Source organism: Cimex lectularius, unplaced genomic scaffold (genome assembly GCF_000648675.2).
Source record: "Cimex lectularius strain Harlan isolate CLEC.00 unplaced genomic scaffold, Clec_2.1 scaffold151, whole genome shotgun sequence".
Taxonomy (NCBI): domain Eukaryota; kingdom Metazoa; phylum Arthropoda; class Insecta; order Hemiptera; family Cimicidae; genus Cimex; species Cimex lectularius.
The window spans coordinates 1,059,130-1,083,466 of NW_019392786.1; the positions used below are offsets into that span (position 1 = coordinate 1,059,130).

The following is a 24,337-nucleotide window of genomic DNA, read 5'->3' on the forward strand; positions in this document are numbered from 1 at the left end:
TTCGATTTTATATTAGCTTTATATTAATTTTAATCTGTAGTATTCAGTTTGTCATTTATAAAACAATTCTGACATCAATTCGGATACAATCTTCTACTTTTTTTCATCAGTTTTTGTGAGGAATGATCTCTTACGCCTCGAAAAAAGAATGTATCGTTCCTACTAAGCATACGATTGGAAAGCTAATTAAATGACGCAGTTTTTGACAAATTCGTCAATCTCTAGGGAATTTTGCTATAGTGTAGTGAATTTTTGAAATTATCCAATAGTCTTGCAATTATTAAATATTATTATATTAAAAAACAACCTTTCTTGCCTGAGAAAGACACTAAATCCATGAACAAATCAAGCGGCACATTGAAAAATTTTTGCACGTTTTGCCAGCGTTAACTTTAAACATTTTTGTTATTTTTAGATTTAGAATTTGTGAAACAATCTCTCTTATTTTTTATTGTTTTGTTCATTTAAATCAAATTCCTGTGAATTGTTATCTATGCTACGATATCATAATTAATAAGTAAATAATAACAAAAGACGTATAAATGAAATGTGTATTCGGGATAAAACAATATTTTAACTTCACAGTGGGTAGAAAAAGACAATCTTGTTTTTTAGTAATTTTCATATTTCTTCATGAATATATGACAATAATTAAAGTTAATTCACAATAATAAGTGTTGTAACGGATTTTTTAAAACATCAAACAAATTCGTCAGGTGCTTTTACACGTCAAATGCAACAGAAAAGTGCATATACATAATGGTCTAAATCTCAACCCTTTCAGCATTTTATGTTTTATTCACTACCTATGGTTTTCAACAAAAATGTATCCGTAGCTCTTGTACTATTCATCTTTGGGAATTCCAAAATAGGGTTGATGACAGCACCCTTCTAGAGATTTGAATTTAATTTTTGATAAAAGAACAAATACTAAATCTTTCAAAAACTGCTAAATTTGACGTCATTTTTCTGCTTTGGTTTTTCACAACGTTTATTGTCTCGTTTTTATGTTTTGTTTCATTTTTCATTCTTTTTGCACTTTTTTTATTAAATTAAAGTTGGGATATATATTTTGCCCAGGACAAAACGTTGAATTACTAGAGTAACCCCACTACTCCTTTTTCATACCTACAACACTTTTTCCTTATATTGCATAAAATTTCTGCATTTTCCTTAGAGGTAATTTAAAAAAAAGTATACCACTAGAAAGCTTATGAAACATAAAAGTTGTTGCTAAATTTGTCAAGCTCTACCATGAATTTTTTTCAATGAGGCTCCAAATTTAGTGTTTTACAAATTTTAAACTTATCAGTTTTTGAAAGATTTTGTTTTTTTAACTAAAATTAAATTTAATCCTAGAAGGATAAAGAAAATTTGACGCTTTTGATCAATTTTTTTTTTTTTTTTTGGTTTCCACAAAAATGGATAGGTCAAGCATTATGAGTTTATTTATGACGAAAACCGAAGATAGTTAAAAAAATAACACAAAATGTTCGAATATCTGCGAAAGGGTCAAGAATCATCCATGGTTCATACGAAACTTTTTGTTGCATTTGGGATTTAGAAACTAGCAGTAGTGAATCACCCAGTATAAGGGAAAGTGGAAACTATAGGAATTATATTTTTTTTAATAATTTTGAACGATATGTCAATTTTTATTTTTATAAAAGTACAAAGAATTATTTTCAATATTTTAAAACAATGTCGAGGGTTCACCACTTTTGATATATATATTCTATCATATATTCAACAAGTAAGTTATGGGGTGCTTTGTTTCTGTGCCTTATAAAATCAGAAATATCACTAATAAATTCAAAAGAATTAAGTATACGCTCCTTATGAGATGGAGGTTATATAATTGTATTTATTTTATAGCCCCCGAAAAAAAATCTTAAATGGCAGATTTAATTAAAAGACAATTTCCAAATGACAAGCCAAATCGTTGAGGAAAAGTTAAAAAATAATCTTTCCAACTTAGCTATTACAATGAAGGAGAGATGGGAAGAGAAAAATCTCCGTTAATTAATATTATTAAATTAAAGGGTTAAAGAAAGCGGAAGAGAAGGTAATCAAGGCTTCCTTGATTGTTTTTAAGAAGTTAGGAACTCATTGCCTTCCCTTATTTTTCGTTTCATTTTTTAATTGGCAATTTCCGAGGCTCCCCTATTATTTTTTACTGTTAAGAAAAAGCCTCGTGGGGTGGAGAGAAGGGAGAAAAAGGTATTTTTAATTGATTCCCTCCATTCATAATGAGCCTGAAAAGAGACTAAATTTCCATTGTCTTCAAGTTATATAAGCTTCTCTTTTGGCCCTGTTTCTTTTCGCCCCCAATTTTTTTAAGCTCAAAGTATCTGCGAGTTTAATCTATGACGCAATCAAGCCGCCATTTTCCTCATTAATTCCGGTTAAGTAACGGCAGATTTTTTTTTTCTTCACTTCTTTTAAATTGAAAGGATTGTCATTAGAGCAATTGATCTTATTATCCAACGTATATAATTTATCAGGGGTTGGGCCATTATGAAATCAACAAAACGAAATTATTAGAAAACGAAATTTTAACAACCGATCACGTCGTTGTCTTTCCGCACAATTCACAATTTTTGTAAAAAAATGAATACAATTGAAACACAAAAAATACAGTTGATAACATTTCAGGATTTTTTAAGCAGAGAGTCGACTATAAAGGTAAAACGAATGAAGATTACAATAAATGTTTATCTGCAAATTTGTACTTGTTTTTAAATTATAAATGGAATTAAGTAAAATCGTTGTCTCTTGTATACTGTTGCATGTTTATTTTTTTATTTTTGTGTAATGTGTTATTCGATAGCTGCTGAAGTTCTTTATAAAAAAAAAAAACCATACCAACCTAACCATCACTAACCTTCTTTATTTAATGTAATATTGAAAACTACACACTTTCCCTTACAATTCCTTCAAATCATCCCAGTCAAATAAAAATTTAAGCTTCCCATTACCTTATCCACTGATTAGTTTATTACTCGTTCCTTCATCATTATTCGATAAAAAAATTCACAAAAGAATTATCTCTATTGCTACAACAGCAACAGCTTACCAGACCATCAATTTGGCTTTCAAACCTAGCATTCCACTCCTCATAACTTCATACAGTTACTGATTACATTACTGCATATCTCGAGCAGAAAATGAACACGACTGGAGGGTTTTTAGATGTTTTCTAGGCTTTTGACGAAGTATGGCTGAGGTACTGTATATAAATTAAAACTATTTTCACCTCAGGCTTATTATTGGGTTATACCTTAAGGACAGACTTTTCCGATATTAAAAAAGTGATTGAAAGTCTTCTACAGGTGTCAAATTTTCTTTCGTATACCACCTACATGTGCCCAAGTGTACAAGCAACAATGTGCCCCTAAGTCTAGATAGGGAATAGAGCCACTGTTTTAAACTTCATAAATGAATTATATAATCTCATAACTATTTAGACTTTCACCCCGAAGTGTTGCCATTCCCCGATGTGCTGGCCCTGGGGTCTAAACCTCGGGGGAGTTAACTTACGTAATTTTGAGGCCGGGTCGCTAGTATTTCCCTTAAGGAAGATGCCCAGGAGATCGTCACTTCCCACCCAACTGGGTTAGGCTCCGAAGGAGCTATCGTTTCAGACCCCCCGCAACTCTATGATACAGTCACTCAAATAAACACATTCACACCTATGTACATTGGGTGGAAAAGTATCGGAAGCAATAGTTAGAGACAACACGAACATGGAGAGCAATCCTTCCTTACCGGCAGCACCAATTTGGAGCGCTGTGAAAGAGACAAGGTTGCTCCCCCTAATATGCAAGGTGATAAAAACGAGGGATTCACAATGGTTAAAACTTAAAAGCAAAAGAGGTAAGAGAGGAGGGCGATCCAGGCTTGAGCACAATAAGGATCGCTCCAATTTTCGAAAGGTTGGGTCCACATCCGCGTTTCAACCTGCCTTCAGGGACAGGTACAAACAAAGACTAAACCCTCAGGTAAGTACCATGGATTATTCATGGACCTCTCATGGTGTTACAAATTAATATGCAGCACAGTAAGATTGTCACAGCCGAAATCGGTAGGGACATGACTGTGCTGCAAACGTTGATTTATTTAATACAGGAACCCTGTACCTATAGGGGCCAAGTAACCGGTTTAAAAAATCAAAATTTTGAACTGTTTCAGAATCTAAGGCATGACAGGCCGAGAGCTTGCATTGTGGCCCATAAGGAATTAAGACCAATCCCTATAACTAGGATTTGTTCTAGGGACATCATAACAATATTAATTGATTTTAGGAGAAGGGGAGCCACAAAACTCTATATTTGGCAAGTGCATATTTACCCCACGACGTATCATTGATTTTAAAATCTCAGGAAAAGTTAACAAAATGACACCTCGCAGAGTGTGATAGGTATGCTAGGTCTAGATTTGAAATCTTTGAAGGAGAGGACTTCACCAAATCACTCCCCGAGATTAAATGGTCCAAAATCTTGGTTTGTGAACAGGTCCAAGAGGTGCAGGACTCGTGAGCCGACCAAGTCCCGGACATTTTAGGAATGGGGTACGAGTCTACCCAGGCATTTAATTCCTGGGTCTTGGTCGCCCACCCTGCATAATATATATGTACATTGCTCTCATTCTGATTCCAGTCTAATCGAAATTAGGGTCGATGGGGTACTTTTTTATAAATATTCTGTCATCAACACACTACTAGAAGGGCGTGATGGTAACGCTAAATTTGTCCACAAGCTTTATTATGTGGGTCACATCGAGCAACCTTTCTCTGCATATGGGGCACCAGCACGGGCTTTGGCCTGTCACGTATGTCACTCGAGTATGACTTATTCTTAGCCAGGTAAGATCCTCATTTCCTGCTCAAGCTCTCGGGGGCCACCTACGCACGCAACTGACACGCAAGAGCCTCGCTGACGGCCCCGTTTAATAACTTTTAAAAAGGTTAAGGAGATTGTAAAAATTAGCCTTTAGAAAACTCAGAAAAAAGTCATCGACATACTTCAAATGGGCTTAATATTGTAAGTGATGTAAAGCCCAATCACTCAAATCATTGATCAGCATATGTACAAAACGCCTCCCATTGCAAAACCATCAGCTTGCACATACATTTTGTTATTACATTTAAAATATCTGTTCATTTCAAAGAAAATCCATGAACAGTTCAAGCGGCACATTGATAAATTTTTGCAACGTTTTTCCAGCGTTAAAACCTTAAACATTTTTGTTTTTCATTGATTATAGAATTTGTGACACGATTTCTCTTATTTTTATTGTTTTGTTCATTTAAATACAATTCCTGTCAATTATTATTTTATCATTTATTTATTTTACATACCATTTAATACTTATAAGTAAAAGTAATACAATAGTAAAAATATACGTAGATTGAAATTAAATTAAACATTTTACGTTACAAGTTACATGCATTACATGTTTTCTTAATAAAATAACATCTTAGACTAAAAACATTGAAAAACTAATCGAATTACAATAGCAAATATATTATTATTAATAATGAGAACAGCATTATTGAAAACGAAATTAAATATAATATAGTAGGTAATAGAAATATGTAGAGGCGTCGGTGGCCGCAACGGTTTAGGCGTTGACACGGCGCTTATCATTGTAAGGTAAAGGTCCTGGGTTCGAATCCAGCGTCCGTGCATTCGAACCCGACATACTTACAAATGGGCCTTTTTCAAAATACCGGCACCCCGAGGGTTGATATAACCTCTGCTGTTGAGAACCCTCATAAAAAGAAAAAAAATGTAAAATTTAGAAAATGTATATACATATATATAATGTTATACATTATATTATTATTATTATTATTATATTTCGATTATATTATTATGAAATATATAATATTTCTATTACATTATTATGAAATATATAATATTTTATATATACCTATATAAAAATAAAACGGAGAATAATGTTGCTTAAGAGGAAATACTAAAAAAATAATACAAACAAAAATACAAAAAAATTTAAAAAATGCAAAAAAGAAAAGAGTAGCTGGCGATTAATTTTGGGAAATTTCCCGGAAAATTATCTTTTAATATCGGAGATTGAGCAGTTGAGAAAATCTGTTTGTGAATTATTGACATCTTTCAACATTCTATTATCATAAATAATAAGTAAATAATAATAAAAGACATATACATAAAATGTGTCTACGGGTTAAAACATTTTTTTTTATTTCTTAGTGGCTTTTAGAATGTAGAAAAAGGCAATCTCGACTTTGAGCAATTCTCTTATGCCTTCATGAATATAACAATATTTAAATCCATATATGTTCAACGGTCATAATTGAACGAATTTTTCATCTCATTTAACGTTATATCACTATAAAAAGTGTTGTAATGGATTTTTTAAAACATCAAAAGAAGTTTTATTTATAAACCTTTTTTATTTGTAATTGCAAATTTTTTCCTTAGAAAGATCTCGCTTAATAAACCTAAAATCAATTTTAATAATTGATAATACTTATATTATCAGTGATTATTTATAATTGCAGTTTTAGGAAAGTAGCGTAAACTTATCGATCTTGGTAACTTATGAAATCTGACTGTTATCCGTTCAACCGTTGCAAAATACCGATCGCAGATGCGGGTGCACCTGTGATTAAGCCGTCCTTTGTCACCGGCCGAATCCTGGATCCTATCCATTATTCCAAGGGAATTATACGGTTCATTATCGACATCTAATGGGGTCATTAAAGTGGACCGAAGGGGCCAGCCGTCCTCTCTTTACTCCTATAAATACTGGGCCGAGATGAAAGAAACTGTTCATTAGCAGGGGACGTGTTGGTGCAATAAATCCAGGGTCTATTTGCCCCCTCGTCACTGTTATTGTGGAGACCGATCCAGAAATGAAGAGGACGGCTTTACACGGCTTGGATCTGGCCCAAACAGGCTTCTCCGGAAGTGTACGGTAGAAAAAAAATCATCTTTACCTTGATCATAAGAAAACTAAAGAGTTTTAAGCATTTCGAGGCAATAGTAAAAAAAGATTACTGAATAATTCACAAAACTTAGAATTGGGTGGTTTCCTCTTTAATCTGCGGGGTGATCCGATAATTTGGTTGTCGATTGTTCTAAAAGAAGAGAAGATAGAACAAACTGATGGGAACGACCAAATACACTACAAAAATCTACAATGTTATGTAATAACCCCGCTTTTCTTAAACTTTCATCTCTTGTGTTCTTTCTCTGTTTCATCCTAGAAGATTGATTTTCGTTGTTTTAGTAAAGTACGAAATTGTTCTGTTTGGTTGTGTGGTATTGAGGTCTCCATTGCATGAGAATTGCTTTCCTAGGTCCCTCCTCTTTTTCTAGCTGTCTAGCTATTAATGGGCAATTGCATGCTCTGTTGTCTCTATAGGTAATGGTCTCTAATAATGGTCAGTTGTACTAGACCTTGTTCGTAGAATTTCCCATTTTTGAGCCATCTTTATACTAGATTATGCTTAAAGTGTTAGATGTATAGACCAATTTTTTACTCACTCACTCACTGTAACTCTTTATGGATGAAAACAACTTCAAATATTATGTGCCAAGCTTTCACCCTATTTTAATGTCATCATAAGTTAACTGGCATACACGAAAGAACGTGCTCTTGATAACATGTCGAGTTAAATTCAACTCCAGCTAATTCCTAAAGATGTACGATAATTAGAAAAATGCCAAAACTGGGCGTTTTGCCCTATTTTGCCATTTTCCAAAGTTATCGACATTTTATTCATATTATACATTCTGTTCGTCTGGACTGGGCTGAATAAACAGTTTATATACATAACAATCGGTTAACAAATGTAAAAAGTCATGAAATTAGAAAAATTCTTATTATACGCTTTGTTGGTCTGGAGCAGGCTGAATAAACAGTTTACAACATAAAAAAAATAAAATATGTATGATACAGCAGGTGAACAAATTTGGCGTTTGTGAACAAAATTGGGCCTAGAAATGATGAATGGTGGAGTGGTACGGTGTTCAATCCTTTTAAAAATATAGTTCCTACTCATAGTAAGTAGTTTCCCAACGATCCGGATCTTCTTTTAGCTCATCATCCGGTTGAAGGATTTCTACATTCATGTCTCACGACATGAATTGCATCCATTACTGCTTTGACTAGCAAATTAATAGAAATGATGAATGATGGAGTGAGTGCAGTGTTCAATCTTACTTTTGCAATTTATGTCGAGAGACGTGGTTGTAGAAATCCTTCAAACTGATGATGAGCTAAAAGCTCGAAATCGGGACGTTGAAAAACAACTTACCGTGAGTAGGAACTATCTTTGTAAAAAGGATTAAAATTGGGCCTTCCTGCTTTTAGTTTTATTTATAATTTTTGAGTACTAAATGAATTTTTAAGAAATCGAACAAGAAAAGTTTTATTGTAAATGGTTCTTTCATGCCTTTCCGTCTCTAGTCCTACATACAATTTACCATAAGTCTCAAAGAGAGCTAGAAAGTCAACCGCATTACAATTTGAATGGAAAACAGCATTTACATCAATAGTACCCAACATTTTACAAAGGTGTAGAAAATAATTTAATTGTTAACAACAAATGATGACATTCAGAAACTCACTAGTCTAATTTTATGAACGATTTATTTTATTTGTCATCAAATTGGGGACTTTTTCTCCAATGTTTTTTATTTAAAAAAATATTTTTGTGTAGTGTGTTTTTAGGATAAACATCACTCACTTATAAATAATTGTTGTTCAGCAATTTGGCGCAATTAATACCAATTATCTGACAATTTCCTCTAAAGCTGAATCGGTGTGCAAACATTTCTTGGTCGAAAAATCAACATGAACGATCAATTTTTTTCCTATTTTTGAATATTTCATTTGAAGAAGTAAAACAGAAGATGGATGTGTTTAGACGACAACGTGTCGCACTGTCCATCCTAGGAGTTTATGTGCCCGGCACGTATAAATTCAGATACGTCGGATTGGCGATAGAATATTTTTACTTTTATGTCGTTTTCATATACATCAATATTATGTGCTACGTTTACTTCGACGCGTCCATTCGATTTATTCACATTGATTTCATGAACCGTATCGTCTCCGGTGCTACTGCCATCTCCTCAGTCGCCGCTTTAGCGAAGATACTTATGCTACACAGGTAAGTACTATTGTCTTCAGGCGACTTCCGTTTCTTAAAAGTTCAATTTAGAAACAGGTATTTGCTGAGAGATATTCTTGATTCTTTGTGCAATTTCGAGGCGGACACGCCGAGAGGGAAAACAGTGGCGAAGGTCATACGAGGTTACGAAATTGCCGTTCTCAGCATCATATTGTCATCTAATGCCAAATTGGGCATTGATTTTAAAAGGCCGAGCCCTTACTTCGCACAGTACGCTGACGGCGGGCCTTTTATCCGTGACTATATACTTTATTTGTTGTACGGCTGCTTAGTTCTCGGGGTGAACGTCTTCGTGGACACCCTATTTCTCTTCATTTGTAGTCAGATTTGCCATAAGCTTCACGTTATAAGCACCACTTTAACAACTGTAGGGCCACAGGCAGAGGTTCATAATTTTATTAATTACACAAAAAAAGGTATAACCGTAAACATAAAAATATAGTAATAAATAGCTCTTCGTTTTAAGCAAACTAAGGAGGAATCGTTAGTACCGTTCGACGAAAGCGATGAGAAAAAGGTTACTGCATCCATACAAGAGCACATCAAAATGCTGCAGTGAGTATCCATTCAAAACACATAATTTAAAGTTTAAAAATATATGAAATGTTTTCGTAGTATTATCAAAAGAGTGGAGTGGTTATTCAACGAGATAATATTTTTCCAAGCGTTCTACACTTTTGGTAGCCTCTGCCTCATACTTTTTGCCTCTTCCCAGGTAAACTTATATAAAATATATATATATATTGCCTCGTGTTAATTTTCTTAATTAGACGGACAAATTGGCTGAAGACGCTTCCAGGCTTTTTGCTATGACTATATCACTGAGCATGGAACTATTTCTGTTCTGCTGGGCCGGAGAAATGATCAAATCTCACGTAGGGAAAAGAAATTTTGTTTAAGTTTATGAATAGTTGTAAATGCAGTGTTTATTTCAGTGCAGTGACATACATTTCGCCTCTTATAACAACGGATGGTATAGATGCGGGAAAAAGATCAAAAAAGCTCTGATGATAATTGCCATTTTCGCTTCAGAACCGGTGACTATGAAGAGCGCCAAATTGTTCCACCTCACATTGCACACTTATGAAGCTGTAAGTCACGTGTAATTGATTTAAGAATAAATGAAAATTTCATCTAAAAATTCGTCTATGTTTTCAGGTGGTGAGAGAGACGTTCTCATATTACACACTCATGTACCAATTTTTTAATCAAAAATAGATAATAAATTAGTAAAATAAATCGAGTAGCAATAATGGCTACTAAGATCCGAGTGGTATGTCAAATGAGAGGATAGTGAACAAATTAATATTAAAGATATAAAAATTTATGTAGTGTCGCATTTTAGTACTTTCACAAGGACAAATTTAATCATTGAAATCTCTTATTAATATAAATTACTATGATTCATCATATTCTGTATGATATGTAATAAAACATAAAACACTTTTATGTTTATAAGTATAATAACAATAAAAGTGAGTAGTTACAATGCACCACCAAATATGATAATTGCACGAAAACGTTTTATTTAAGAGTAGCACTAGTTCGAAGTTTTCCTTGTTTCTTCAAACGGTAGATTTTCTGGGTTTTTTGGGAGAGGGAGAGTTTTAAGGCTTATATTGAATCTTCCCTTTTATTTTCTGATTTTTCTCACGTTTTAATCATACTAATTTTTACTAATCCTGTTTCTCTAGCCAAGTTATGTTCAGAAATAATTAGGGCAATAACAGACTGTCTTTTCAGTCTTATTGTTTACTTTTTTGTACGTCAAGGCCTCGTAAATTATCGATAAAATAACACAAATAACAAACACAAATCCATATAAAACTTAAAGAAAATAAAAACGATAGCCCGGTTAGAATTCACACTACCGCAGAATAGTCGATATTCCTCGGGATAATCAAGGATAAACTCCTGTATTCACGCTAATAAATTCATTCGTTCCTATAAATAACACATGTCACATATACAGAAGTACAAAGAGCTATTACAGTTAAAAAATATGTGACCATGAGATATTGGATCAGCGATAAATAGTGCCCCAACACAACGCGTAGATCATGGTGGATGTCGAATTTCTGTCTTTGCAGGCTTTTTTTTTTTTTTTTGACATTTTGTGCTCTTTAAGCTAATTTCTTCACACAACGGGTCGCTTCATAGTCAAACCACCATTATGGCCTATGCGCAACATGGTAAATATGACCTTTTCTCTCCTAGACCCAGTCTCCGCAGGCCAGGGAGCGATTTTATTTTTCAATAATTTAGAAGTAATTCTTTAGTGTAATAAAAGTAGTTTTAGATAATATTAATAGATGTTTTAATAAAACATTTGAACAAAATTCGAAATTTTTTCATTCAAACTGGACACATCTTTGATTTATCAATGCAAAATTATCAAAAAAATGCATCGATTCTTTAAGAGCATCGACCTGGTAATGATTTAAAACAAACATGAAATAAAAACTATGTTTTAAAAAATTATTAGAAGGGGAATAACTCTCGCCTAAAAAACGTGCGAACGACCCCCTGCTGTATGCAATTTGAACGAAAAATCCAAGTAATTGATTGTTAGGTAAGCATTCAATTGATCAAATATTAAGCACCTAATTATTTAAAAATTGAAAAGTGATTGAAATGTTTTTGTGTACAAGACTAATTTTTATGGCAAGGAAATAACATTTAGTTAGGTATCCCACGGGCCTAAAATTTAAGGAAGCACAAGTAGTTTTGCAGCAGACGGTCCCTCGCGCAGATTATGATTGCTCCCTCATTCGTCACAGTGCTTCGAAAATGTTGAACTCTTTTTCCGATACTAGGACACACCAACTTAATAAAAATTACTTATGGTGGAAGAAGCTCAGATACAAACCAACGAGTACCGCGAAACTTAAAGCTAAAGCAAAACTTTGGAACATTTACTCGGACGAGATAAACATGAAATGTACCAGTGATAGACAGGCGAAGAACATACAATGAATGGAAAAACTAATGACTCCCCCACTAAAGAATTATACAAAATTAGAATTATACCCAATGTAATCTATTCACAAGGAACGAAACCCTTGCGTACAATGCAAAAGAAAAAAACAATTTCTCAAAAACTTTTAGTGCTAAATTATTTCTAGTTTTATTACTTGAATGAGTCCAGTTGTGAAAAAAATTGTCTGCTCGAAACAATTGTCCAGGTATCATCAAACATTGTACTCCTCCACTATTGAAAAAGCTGCAGTTTAATTAGTTAAATGGCTTCTGTTTTTTTAGAAAAAAAATTTTACTCGTAATAATTGTCCAGGAATAACCAGATTACCTTGTAGTTTGGTCCTTTTTGATCATTTGGGCATTTGGGCTTATTCTCGTTGTTTTTGTTTCTCAGTGGTTCAATCTTCACACTGGCCAACCACTGAATATCGCGAAAAGCCGAAACAAGTCTGACAGATTAAAATAGCGAGGATAGGCGGATCAACATGGTCAGAAACGACATGTATATATATATGTAGATATATATATTTATCAAAGCTATATTTCACCCCGCAGACTCTATGAGAAAATCGCCCAAATATTACGTTGCAGTTCCATACATTCCAGGGTAGTATTTTTTAACTTCTCAGTACTTGAAAGGATCATTGCAAGTACTGACAAAATTATTGAGGTTACTGGTCTATTCGGTGATACCGGGCGACGATGTTTTGTCAAAATTGTACAATATTCCTTATAAGATAACTATGTATATTTTAAGTATTTAAGTTGCATTTTCGATATACACAGTTTAAAATGTAGGAATAGCTATTTAGATTTTTCTTCTTAGAAAAAAATTATATGTAGTAGGGTCGTCATTACCACCGTTATCTGTAATTTTGCAGATAATCTTGTTTTAATATTAAATGAGACTCATACCTTCTGTACTGATACTTCACCAAAGGTTAAGTATTTTTGTTATAAGAAATGAGAAAAAGTATCGAAAGAAAAATATGGAGTAAAAACTATAGTAGGAAAGATACTTTTTCTCCATCTTTAGTTTCATGGTTTTTTTACATGCAATATCACTACATATTACATTTTTTTAAGTAAATTCATTACTATTTAAACATTTATATGGCGCCCATCATCAGATCTATATAAAAAAAATTTAAAATTTTATTATATAATTTCTTTTAAAAAATATATGACCATTTTGCATCGACAAGCCGGATGGCCAAGATGGAAGAATGTGATTATATTTTATATATTTTTAATAGCAACATGAAGGTAGGCGATAATCATTCAGAAATCGTGAGATGTGGTCTGGTGTGATGTAGGTTTCAGAAAAACATTTTCTTCATCGTGCCAACGTTTCGATCTTTATTGAGATCATCTTCAGGGCCTGGGATTTACAAACATTGTTTACATTTAACTAATACATTTAGGATGTGGAAAAGTGAATTTATACAATGCAAAATATATTTTATATTCAATCAAATTATTTCTACTCACTCAAAGTGTTTGTCTTCTGTGTAAATGTGCCATTGTTGCGTGTTGTGTTGAGAGTGTCAGTGAGATATTGCTGTTTTATGTTTATATATGTTGGATTTTGAAGGAGTGGGGAAGGAAGTCGGTATAGAAAAGACATTTTTGTAGATGATAATACAATTTCATTGAACAATAAAAATTTCGTGGGCGTCGGTGGCCGCAACGGTACCGTTGACACGGCGCTCATCACTGTAAGGTAAAGGTCCCGGGTTCGAATCCAGTGTCCGTGCATTCGAACCCGACATATTTACAAATGGGCTTTTTTCAAAAACATCGTCACCCTGAGGGTTTATATGACCTCTGTTGTTGCGAACCCTCGTTAAAAAAAAAAGAAAATAAATAAATAAATAAAAGTGAATTTTAATATTATCACAAAATACACTAGATTGTGAAGGGTTTTTAAAATAGCCCACTTTTTAAAATAATAATTACCCAATAAACACGAAGAAATAAATTAGGACTTAAATTGGCTCTTCTTGGTAATTGTTTTCATCTTCATAAGACCAAAGGACATCCCACGATGCGATTTACTAGCTTATTAACGTTCACCGGTCAGAGCCGGAGTAATTATAACTTCCTTCAACTTGTACCAAACGATTCCCTTCGACGATTAATCATCCCAGTGTCAGGCCGATCGTTTGTCACGTTTATTTTAACTTCAAAAAGGACTTGCGGTTTGTGTGTTTTCTCTTGCCCAAAGGACTACTTTTCAACTGGTATATCCGTGACAAAGAACTTACAAGATCACGCTGCAGTTGGATTTTTAATATGAACATGTATAGATCGAGGGATTCGTGTTATTAAACATTTAAAGCGATACGAACCGGGCCAGAAAAGCATGTATAATTCCGACCAAAATAATTATAGCTTTTTTATTGGTTTTGGACTGATGGTGTAGAATTAAATAAACCAATTGGTTGAATTCTTGTTCCTCTTCTCTCTAGTTGGGAGAAAGGTGAAATAAAAAAAACTTCCTTCAACTCATATTTACAATACTCTCTATTTTTCAATAGAATGTAGAATCAATTTTTATAGAATCAATTCTCCACATTTCTTCCAAATATTTTGTGAGCTGCTTTCGTTTTTTAAAATTCTTTTTGAAACTCGACCTTCTAGAAGGGATTGTTTTGATCTTTTAGCTTCCGTGTTGGTCTCAAGCCGTAAAGTTGTGTGATGACGTTTGACCATGTTTCTAATTGAAAATTTAAACATATTTCTGTTTGTTCGTTGTTACATTTTACCATTTCATACATCCCTTTCCAATTCCTTTATTATTGGTGGGAAGGTATTTTCGATCGGGTAGAAATGATGGCCAGTTTCTCTCAAATGATCCTTGAAGACCGAATGTACGCTTCAGTTGAGTAGGTATTTTTTTATTTTCGAAGAAAATTTCCTTCCACTTTGGCCCACGTAATATTAATGTATTAATGATATTAATGTAATATGTAATGTGTGGTGATTAGTGACCGTTAATCGATATTTATTTAGAAATCGTGAGATGCGGTCTGGTGTGATGTAGGTTTCAGAAAACCATTTTCTTTATCATGCCAACGTTTCGATCTTTATTGAGATCATCTTCAGGGCTCAAAGTGTTTGTCCTGGGCACTCTCGACAAGACACGCAAGAATGGCACAATTACGCAGAAGACAAACACTTTGAGCCCTGAAGATGATCTCAATAAAGATCGAAACGTTGGCACGATAAAGAAAATGGTTTTCTGAAACCTACATCACACCAGACCGCATCTCACGATTTCTAAATATATATAAATTATTTTTTAATAAAATGAAATATCAATTAAAATTAAATTCATCGACCAAAAATTTTGTATAATTGAAAACAGTAATGTATCAGTACAAATCATCCCAATTTTCTCCCCCCAATACTACCAGAAAATCCTCCAAGATGATTGGAGAGAAAGTCGCCCCGAGATCTCATTGATTGAAGATGGATACTGTCCTACAAGTGACTAAAACGACAAATTCAGCATATGTGAAAACATTTACTTAATATAATATTTGCAGTCGTAAATATCAAACAAATGTAATACAAAAAATTTACCTGTGTATCATTTGTACAAATAAAATGAAAGCTTGGCTTCCAGTGAAAGTCAACTTGTTCGCGTTTTCGAAGCAATAAGCAAAGTCGTCTAGTTATTGCGTCGAGTAGTATTTCTCAGCTTCTCAATTAAACGGACGTTTTGTCAGGAGTATCGTTGACAAACGACTTGAGGAAGCTCGGGCCCCGTAATTGGTCCCAGGCTATATGTCACACCCGATTTGTCCTCTCTCCTCTCAAAGAGGGATAAATATATAAACCCGTGAGAGGCCAACTAAAACTAATTATACTAACACCGGTCCCTCCTTTCCAGGCGGTATACTTTAATGAGTTCTATTTACCTCCCAGGCGGAAATCGGTGTCGAATTTTACAAAAAAGAATACTATTTTTAATCCTTTGTGATTTTAATAATGATTTAATAGGAAAATCGGCCTAACTCTGATCTATAATATAACATAGAAACGCCAAAATATTTCGAGTTTTCATAAAACGGATCGGTGCTTAATTCACTCAAAGACAAAATCCGGACACTCTTTCTTATTGTTTATTTGCATGATCTATGTATACGGATTTTTATCGTTATATTAATTACAACATACTTATTATAATCGAAACCAAATTAAACGAGATCAGACCTTCATTGTATTAATCCCTACATCATTCTATTAACGGGTGACAACTCAAGCTACATGCGGTTGAGGATTATCATGCATTAACACTAAGTGTGTTGTGATTAGTGCGGTCTGGTGTTGTAGGTTTCAGAAAAACATTTTCTTTATCGTGCTAATGTTTCGATCTTTATTGATATCACCTTCAGGGCTCAAAGAGTTTGTCTTCTGTGTCACTCTCAACACGACACGCAAGAATGGCACAATTACCCAGAAGACAAACACTTTGAGCCCTGAAGATGATCTCAATAAAGATCGAAACGTTGGCACGATAAAGAAAATGTTTTTCTGAAACCTACAACACCAGACCGCTTCTCACGATTTCTGAATAATTAACACTAAGCTGTCTCCAATAAATGGATGGATAATGGGACGACAGATTCCGGAGGAACTTCATCAGTGTGCCTTATGCAGTTAGTGATCTGTCCTATATGATAGTCAGTTCGGTACTGTATGGACGTTGATTCCACCCCATACCATAACTGACTCTTGAAAAGGCAGGCTCATGAAGCAAAGCGTACTGCAGGTCTTCTCACACACAAACATCCGATTGACACAAACCAAAACAGTACTTTTTTAAAAAGGATAGTTCCTACTCACAGTAAGTTGTTTTGCAACGATCCGGATTTCGAGCCTTTTAGCTCATCATCAGGTTGTAGAAGTCCTTCAACCTGATGATGAGCTAAAAGGCTCGAAATCCGGATCGTTGCAAAACAACATACTGTGAGTAGGAACTATCCTTTTTAAAAAAGTATTGAACACCACACTCACTCCATCATTTATCATTTCTACCAACCAAAACAGTATCCTTTTGTAAAGAGAACAGCCCGCCCTCTATTGTTCGAGAGTCCAAGCAATGCTTATTTGCGAATCACATTTCTACTCCTCTCCAGTAGTAGAGTACCTGGCGCGGGACGTCCAGAGACTTAGGCTATTCTCATGAAGCCTTCTGATGGCTGTTTTAGAGCTCACCCTTACATTATGTAACATACGTTACGTACATTTTTTAGAGTAGTTATAAGTGTAAAACAATGGGTTGAATAAAACAATGACTATTTTACCCAATGTACTAATTCTGGGGGGGGGGTTAAATACGTCAATTTTACACAGACAGGCAAAAAATTCCACCCAATTGATTTTTTTTTTTCATTTTATCGATAAAAGAAAATTCTGCTCTAATTTATCTCATTGTTTATACCAATAAATACTTGTTTATCCTATGTTTTAAAGTGGAGATATCAATTAGAGGTAAACACACTTATTCCTTAATCCAAAACAAGGATAAAGGATTTTTCCATGTTTACTTTTTACGGAATTTAAAATGTTTATTCAGTCTCATTTGAATTTTGAAGCAATAAGCTATTTAGTTTTCATCCTTGTTTTTGAATTTCAATTTTTGAACTTAAAAAGCCAGTTAGTGCTGAGGATGTTGTGTGAGGTGTGGCACTGATGATGGACGTTCCATCAGGTATGCGGCTATTGCCATCGGAGTTCCCTACAAAACACTACGAGACGCTGTTAGACATTTTCGAGACAGTCCTATCCTTGAAGGCCCGGTTCTAGACGCCCTAGGGTAACTGAACCGCAGAATGGCCGTTTTTTGACTCTGAGAATTTTGCAAAACCGGCACCTGTTGTTCAAGAAATTCATCAGCTCCAGGAAGTTCGAGGTGTCCAAATTTAGCACTGTTCGAAGAATATTAAATCCGGCTTTTCGACCCGTAAGAGGACCAGTATTTACCAGAACACACGGAGTTGCACGGCTCGCATTTGCTCGAGAACACAGCCATTGGTCTTTGCACGATACTTTTTACAGATGAGAGTAGATTTGCTCTACGATTTCCAGACGGGCGCGAAAGAGTGTGGAGAAGCCTAAAAAGGTACGAAGCTTGTAATTTTTCCCAGAGCCGACCTTTTCAACATAGCTCAGTGGTGGTGTGGAAGGGAATTTCAATGGAGAGTCGCACAGAGTTAGTTGTTGTCCGTGGAGGGTCTTTGACGACCACTCCCTATGTGGATGAAATTTTGGAACATCGTGCGTTGTTTATCCTCGATGAAATCAGGGACAATCCTATTCTAATGCATGATAATGCCCGATCGCACAGTACTAACGTACTTTCAACAGCATAACATCAGGAACCTTGCCTGGCCATCCCTCGAACATTTATGGGTTAACCTCAAAAGACGAATGACGTCCATCATTTCTTGATACACTCCATGATCTTGAAAGGACTCTTCGTGAAGAATGGGCTAACCTCCAGCAAAGAGACATTTCGTGGCTGGTAGAAAGTATGCCGAGGCGTCTTCGAGATGCAATTAAGGCAAGAGGTGGAAATTCGCCATATTGAAATGTAATTAAAATCTAAAACAAATTTCATCTGTCCGTCTTTTTTTTTCATTTTCTTAAGCAATTTACTTTATTTATACTTTTTTAGTAAAAGCTCAATTATTAAACGTTAAAAACACGAACCTTTGATTGATATATAAAAATCAAGTTATATAACAAGTGGATAGAATTTTTTGCCTGTCAGTGTATTTAATATTTTCTAATAAATAACACTCACTTGTAAAATACTATTAAAACATTCGATTGGCTCAATAAAGTCTTAGTTCATCGAATTATTAGAAAAAAGATTAATGATACTTATGAAATTTCCTTCATATTAAAATATTTTTGGAAATAAATTGGAGAGTCCTTGTCTAGGGCACTGCTCAGCATTCTTTCAAAAATTTAACAGTGCAGATACGGCTTTAGAAAAGAAAAGGACGACCATCTATTGAAGAATTTCCGCACCAATCCAGCATCTGCATCAAATCCAGTTAAACGTACTTGACTACTTACGAGAGAATTTGGCGTGTCGAAAGATACTTTTAATCGCCTTATATACATCGGACATCGGAAAGGTAACAAAGAACAATAACCTAAGACATGAACTTAGTGCATACCGACTTTGCTAAGTTGACATGTGTCATTTATTAGATTCAGTTTGCTCACCAAGTTGTTAATTTGTTATTTACGTGAATAGACAATCATTTAAATGATTAAATGTTTAACATAACAAGCAAATATTACCTTCAAAAGATTGTAAAAATGTTCAAATACCGAATAAATTTACTACACAACCTCATTAATTGTCATTTCGTTAAATTTTAATTTAGTTTGTTTTAACGGTGAACTTCATCTGTTGGTCGGTGAAGATTTACGTTTTAAAAATGCACTTGCATTTAATTTATTATGTATTTCTTAGAGCAAGGCAATTGTGTATTGTTTTATTTATTTTTTATTTTTTTTCAAAGAGATGAATGATAGCAATTATAACTGCATGAGCGACCCGAGTTAAGAACGGCGTTAATACACGGACAAATAGGTCAGAGATAATTTAAAAACTACAAAGACATCTAAGAAATTCATTTATTAATTGGCGGATGTTTAACTAATCCCTCGACTAATTAAGAACAGTTGGCGGTTTGTTAAGGTTCTTCCTCTCCTTTTGACCGGAGCTTTTTCTAAAAGGCGGCTCGCATTATTTGAGCGTCGGTCATTTTTAATGAGAAGCGAGCGTTAACAGTTTCACGCTAATGAGAAGTGAATATTAAGAGCTGGCTCCTTCACAGGCTTCTCAGAGCCAGAAAAATTTTATAAATAAGATGACAGTTTCACTTTTAACGGAGGAGCAAATTGCAATGAAAATTCAAAAATTGAAAGATAAATTGAGTCAAAGAAATAAGAATAGAATATAACTGAATCGACCAGGCCCGTAAGCTCTCACTTTGTTTTGAATCAATCTGCGTCAGAATTATAAACCTACCTTGTATATTTAAACAAATTTTAATCAATATTATTTTTGCTCAACTGTGAAATTTTAATTTCCTAAATACTTCTTATTCAACCTCTCATTTCTGACATTATGTAATCATTTTTTAAAATTAAAGAAGACAATTCGGAAAAATATCAACCACGAACGTAAATTTACATTTAGTGTCACGTATAATGCATTTCTTTGTTTACAAAGGCTTTTTGTCAGTTCTTTTTGTTTGTTTCGTTTTACTATTGAACGTTTTTCATCTGTTTTTTATTTCCTTTTGAAAATGTTCTCAAGTGACAATTTTGCGTCGCAGTTTATGCAAAATAAAACCATCAGGAATAAAACTTGTGATGAATAATCCTTAAAACAAAAACCGACAACGATATTTTCACAGTATCTCATTGCAGGAGAAAAGAATTTTGACGGTATAGCCATTGTCCACAGGTATCAGGATGTTCAAGTATAATTTGTCTTGTTTTCACAGAAGCGATTACGTGATTAGCATGTCGTAGATCATCTCTTGTATGAGATAAGAAATAAAAATTGCAATTTTCAGATTTTTACCTTAACTTATAGTATAAGTAGTTCAATTAATTAGTGATTTTATCCCGCTAGTGACACTGACTTTTTTATCTCAAGTAAAAACCTAATTAATTTTTCTTTATGTAAGGTCTTGGTTTTGATGAAAAAGCTAGTGTCACGAGCGGGATTCGAACCCACGACCTTCGGCACAATACCCCGCTGCTCTAACCACTTGAGCTATCGTGACTTCGAAACCCGCTCGTGACACTAGCTTTTTCGTCACAACCAAGGCCTTACGTAAAAGGAATAATTAATTGAAATAATTAATATCGTCAATTAGACCACTAACATAAATGGATTAATAGCATACGTAGATGCCGATCCATGCCATGATCCATGCCGCGATCTTTTGAACACATAAGGCTAGAAGATGGAATGGGATTTGTCAACGTTTTAAGGATGACACCTAAAGATTTTAAAAATCTTTTGCAAATGGTTTCTTCGATGGTGTTTACAGAATATCCAAAATTTAGAAATTCAATTCCCCCTACCATGAAACTCTGGCCGCCAACAGAACATGCGTCTACACTTGCAATGTTGCGCAGCATTGAATCCCATTTCGATGAGACTCAAAATTTCGTACACGAAGACCCGCAATACACTCCAGATACAAGGAACGTGTTGCGGGGCTGAATCTCAACACTCCAGATTCAACGAGAGAGGGGGAGAATCTGCCCAGCAACAATGATGCGCAACTTTGATTCCGTGTGTGGACTAGGACCTATATTTGAACCAAATATTCAAATTTCTACTTGTAAGGAAAGTGCTTTGTAATTTTTATGTTGAGTCTACCCCCTCCTAAAGAGGTACTATTTTGTGAAAATTGCAATTTTCAGATTTTTACCTTTACTTATAACATGACTTACCTTTGTACCAAATTTCACATTTCTACTTATACGGGATGTGTCTTATTATTATGATTATGTGCCAACTCCTTCCCTCCCAAAAGCGGCATTAGTTTTGAGAAAATTGAAATTTTCAGATTCTTACTTTTTATACTGTACCAGATTTAACGTTGCAATCTATACAGGAAGTGCTTTATAATTTTGATGATGAGATTACCCCCTCCTAAAGCGGCACTATTTGGGAAAATTGCAAGTTTCAGATTTTTACCGTTTTTTATAATACAATTAATTAAGGTTTTTGGTTGAGATAAAAAAGTCAATGGCACGAGCGGGATTCGAACCCACGATCTTCGGCTTGATACGCCGCTGCTCTACTACTTGAGCTATCGTGACCTCGAACCTCTCGGACACCAGCTTCCCATCTCAACCCCACCTTTTGAATTTCCCTCCTTTTTGCCATTTTTCAAGTTAGTTTTTTATAATATAAGTCCTACTTTTGAACCAAATTTCATGTTTCTACCTGTACGGGAAGTGCCTCGTAATTTGGATGATGAGACTACAACCGCCCCTCTCCCTTAAGCGGCACTAATTTTGAGAAAAGTACAATTTTCAGATTTTTATTTTTTTACTATATAAGACGTACCTTTTTACTGAATTTCACATTTCTAGCTATTCTGAAAGTACCTTATAATTTTGATGATCAGTAGTCAGTCGTAAAAAAATAGTAGTATAGTTACAAAAGAAACAAAGGTACCGGATCAGGCATTTTCTGTACAAACCCAAAACATGAGCAATCAAACTCATTAGGGAAGTACACGAAAAGTCGTAAAAGAGGTTACACTGGCGAAAAAATCCTAGTAAGATCTGGTAGCCAAGCAGTCATTAAAGTATTAGCATGTAAAAGAATCGAATCATAATTAGTCAGTGAATGCATCCAAAATCTCCAAAACCCGGGGGGGATGCCAGAGCACAGAGGTTGGTTAACGAAAAAGCAGACACACTGGTCAGAGGAGGATCTGCAAGATCATACCTTGGAACCTTGGGCTTTACTTGGGCTTAACATAAACAAATATAGAATCCATCGCAGAATGGATCCAAACAAAACAAAAGGAGAAGTGGATAAACTCTACCGGCGCCTGGCACAGTAAACTTATGATGAAACAACCCTCACCAAGACTGGCAAAATCACTGCTGCAATTGGAGAGGGATAAACTCAGAGGCGTAGTAGGACTACTAATCGGTCACTGGCATCTGAGAAAACATCTACACAACATGGGCATATACAAGGATAATCCCATCTGCAGATAATGAGATGAGAAACAGCCACCCATATCATCTTCGAATGCGAAGCAACAGCTCAATGGAGAAATACCTATACGAAAAAACTTAGGGAATGAAATTGTAGCAGCGACAGTCAATGACCTGATACTTCTAAGAAGAAGGATTGAGTCTATTGCATTGAATTAAGGAACCAGGAAGGTACAATAAGCCAGAAGACTGCAGTGCCTGGGGGGCAAAAACCCCGGTTCCTAGCATCCTTATTACTTTACCTTTTATAATTAATTGCAATTATTTTTCGAAATAGGAAACATTTGAACGGTACATTTGAGCAGTGGTGAAAAATAATCCCATTGCAAAAATGATAGGGAGGCGTCCATAAACAAATGACGCGGGTCGAACGATGCCGATCCGACGCATTTAGATGAAGTCGGTATATTTCTGCCGAGGCGTGCCCGTTCAGGTGGGTAATAGAGGCAATTTATACGGGGAAAAGGGCGTTTTCTGTGAGCTCTCGGCTCCTGTTCGACCATTTGTAAAGAGGTGATAGGATCCACCCAATAAAAATGTTAATGAAGCTTCAAGTGATTTGCCGCTCCGGCTCCCAGCCACTCACTTAACAGACCGATAAATACGAAGTCCCACCCTTTCAATTGTTCCCCTTATCCACCCCTACCAAACCTACTATCTTTATCCTATTACTTTATTGTTATATAATTTTTAAATCTAATCCACTTTGAAACTCCTAGGATTTTTTTCCGTCATGTGTCTCTTCTGTTATTTTTTCCCTCGCGGCTTAAACAAATCTATTTTCCTCCTTTCCCCACATGACTTAAACAGATAAAAGTTCAAAGTATTTGTCACAACTCAAAACATTCAAAGTGAATTGAAATGTGTCTGGTTAAATGTTAATATGAAACAATGTAAACTGTATTTTATCGCATAATAACTTTTGTCCGTTAATATACTACATCCATCGGTCTCTCTTATGTTTAAATGTAATTATAAACAGTAATTGTACTTCGTTTCCAATTAGGCTAAATTTCTAATATTAATTAATACATGTTAATTTCTCAGCCTCTGCATTTATAATTGAATCGTGTAATAATACAATAGTGGAATGGTATTAAATTCAAAATATTGATTAGCTCCGTTGCAACAGTCGGCGAAAATAATACACTGGCCACCCTAGTTCGATTATGAATAAAGTTTGTTGAGGCTGATTAAATTACCGAAAGTGGTTGTCGGCTTTTCACGTTATTTGCACTAAATGCATTCCGCGGTCCCTTTGGTCGTGCAAAATGACTCGTGATTCGGTTAAAATTACAATTCAAAAAATAACGTTTTACAAGTTCAAAATTATGAAATTGAACAACACTACAGTCAAAGTAGAGGAAGACTAGAAGAAAT

General features: G+C 34.7%; 1 protein-coding gene across 1 annotated transcript; it reads left to right on the forward strand.

Moving 5' to 3' along the window:
- The first annotated feature begins 8,964 nt into the window (after window positions 1–8,964).
- Window positions 8,965–10,447, forward strand: LOC106662406 (odorant receptor 4-like). The gene is made up of 7 exons (XM_024227852.1): window positions 8,965–9,163; window positions 9,215–9,569; window positions 9,651–9,739; window positions 9,800–9,899; window positions 9,955–10,059; window positions 10,120–10,275; window positions 10,343–10,447. Exons 1-7 carry the CDS (start codon window positions 9,039–9,041, stop codon window positions 10,400–10,402), a joined length of 990 nt encoding a protein of 329 aa, XP_024083620.1. The 5' UTR covers window positions 8,965–9,038; the 3' UTR covers window positions 10,403–10,447.
- Window positions 10,448–24,337: the final 13,890 nt, after the last annotated feature.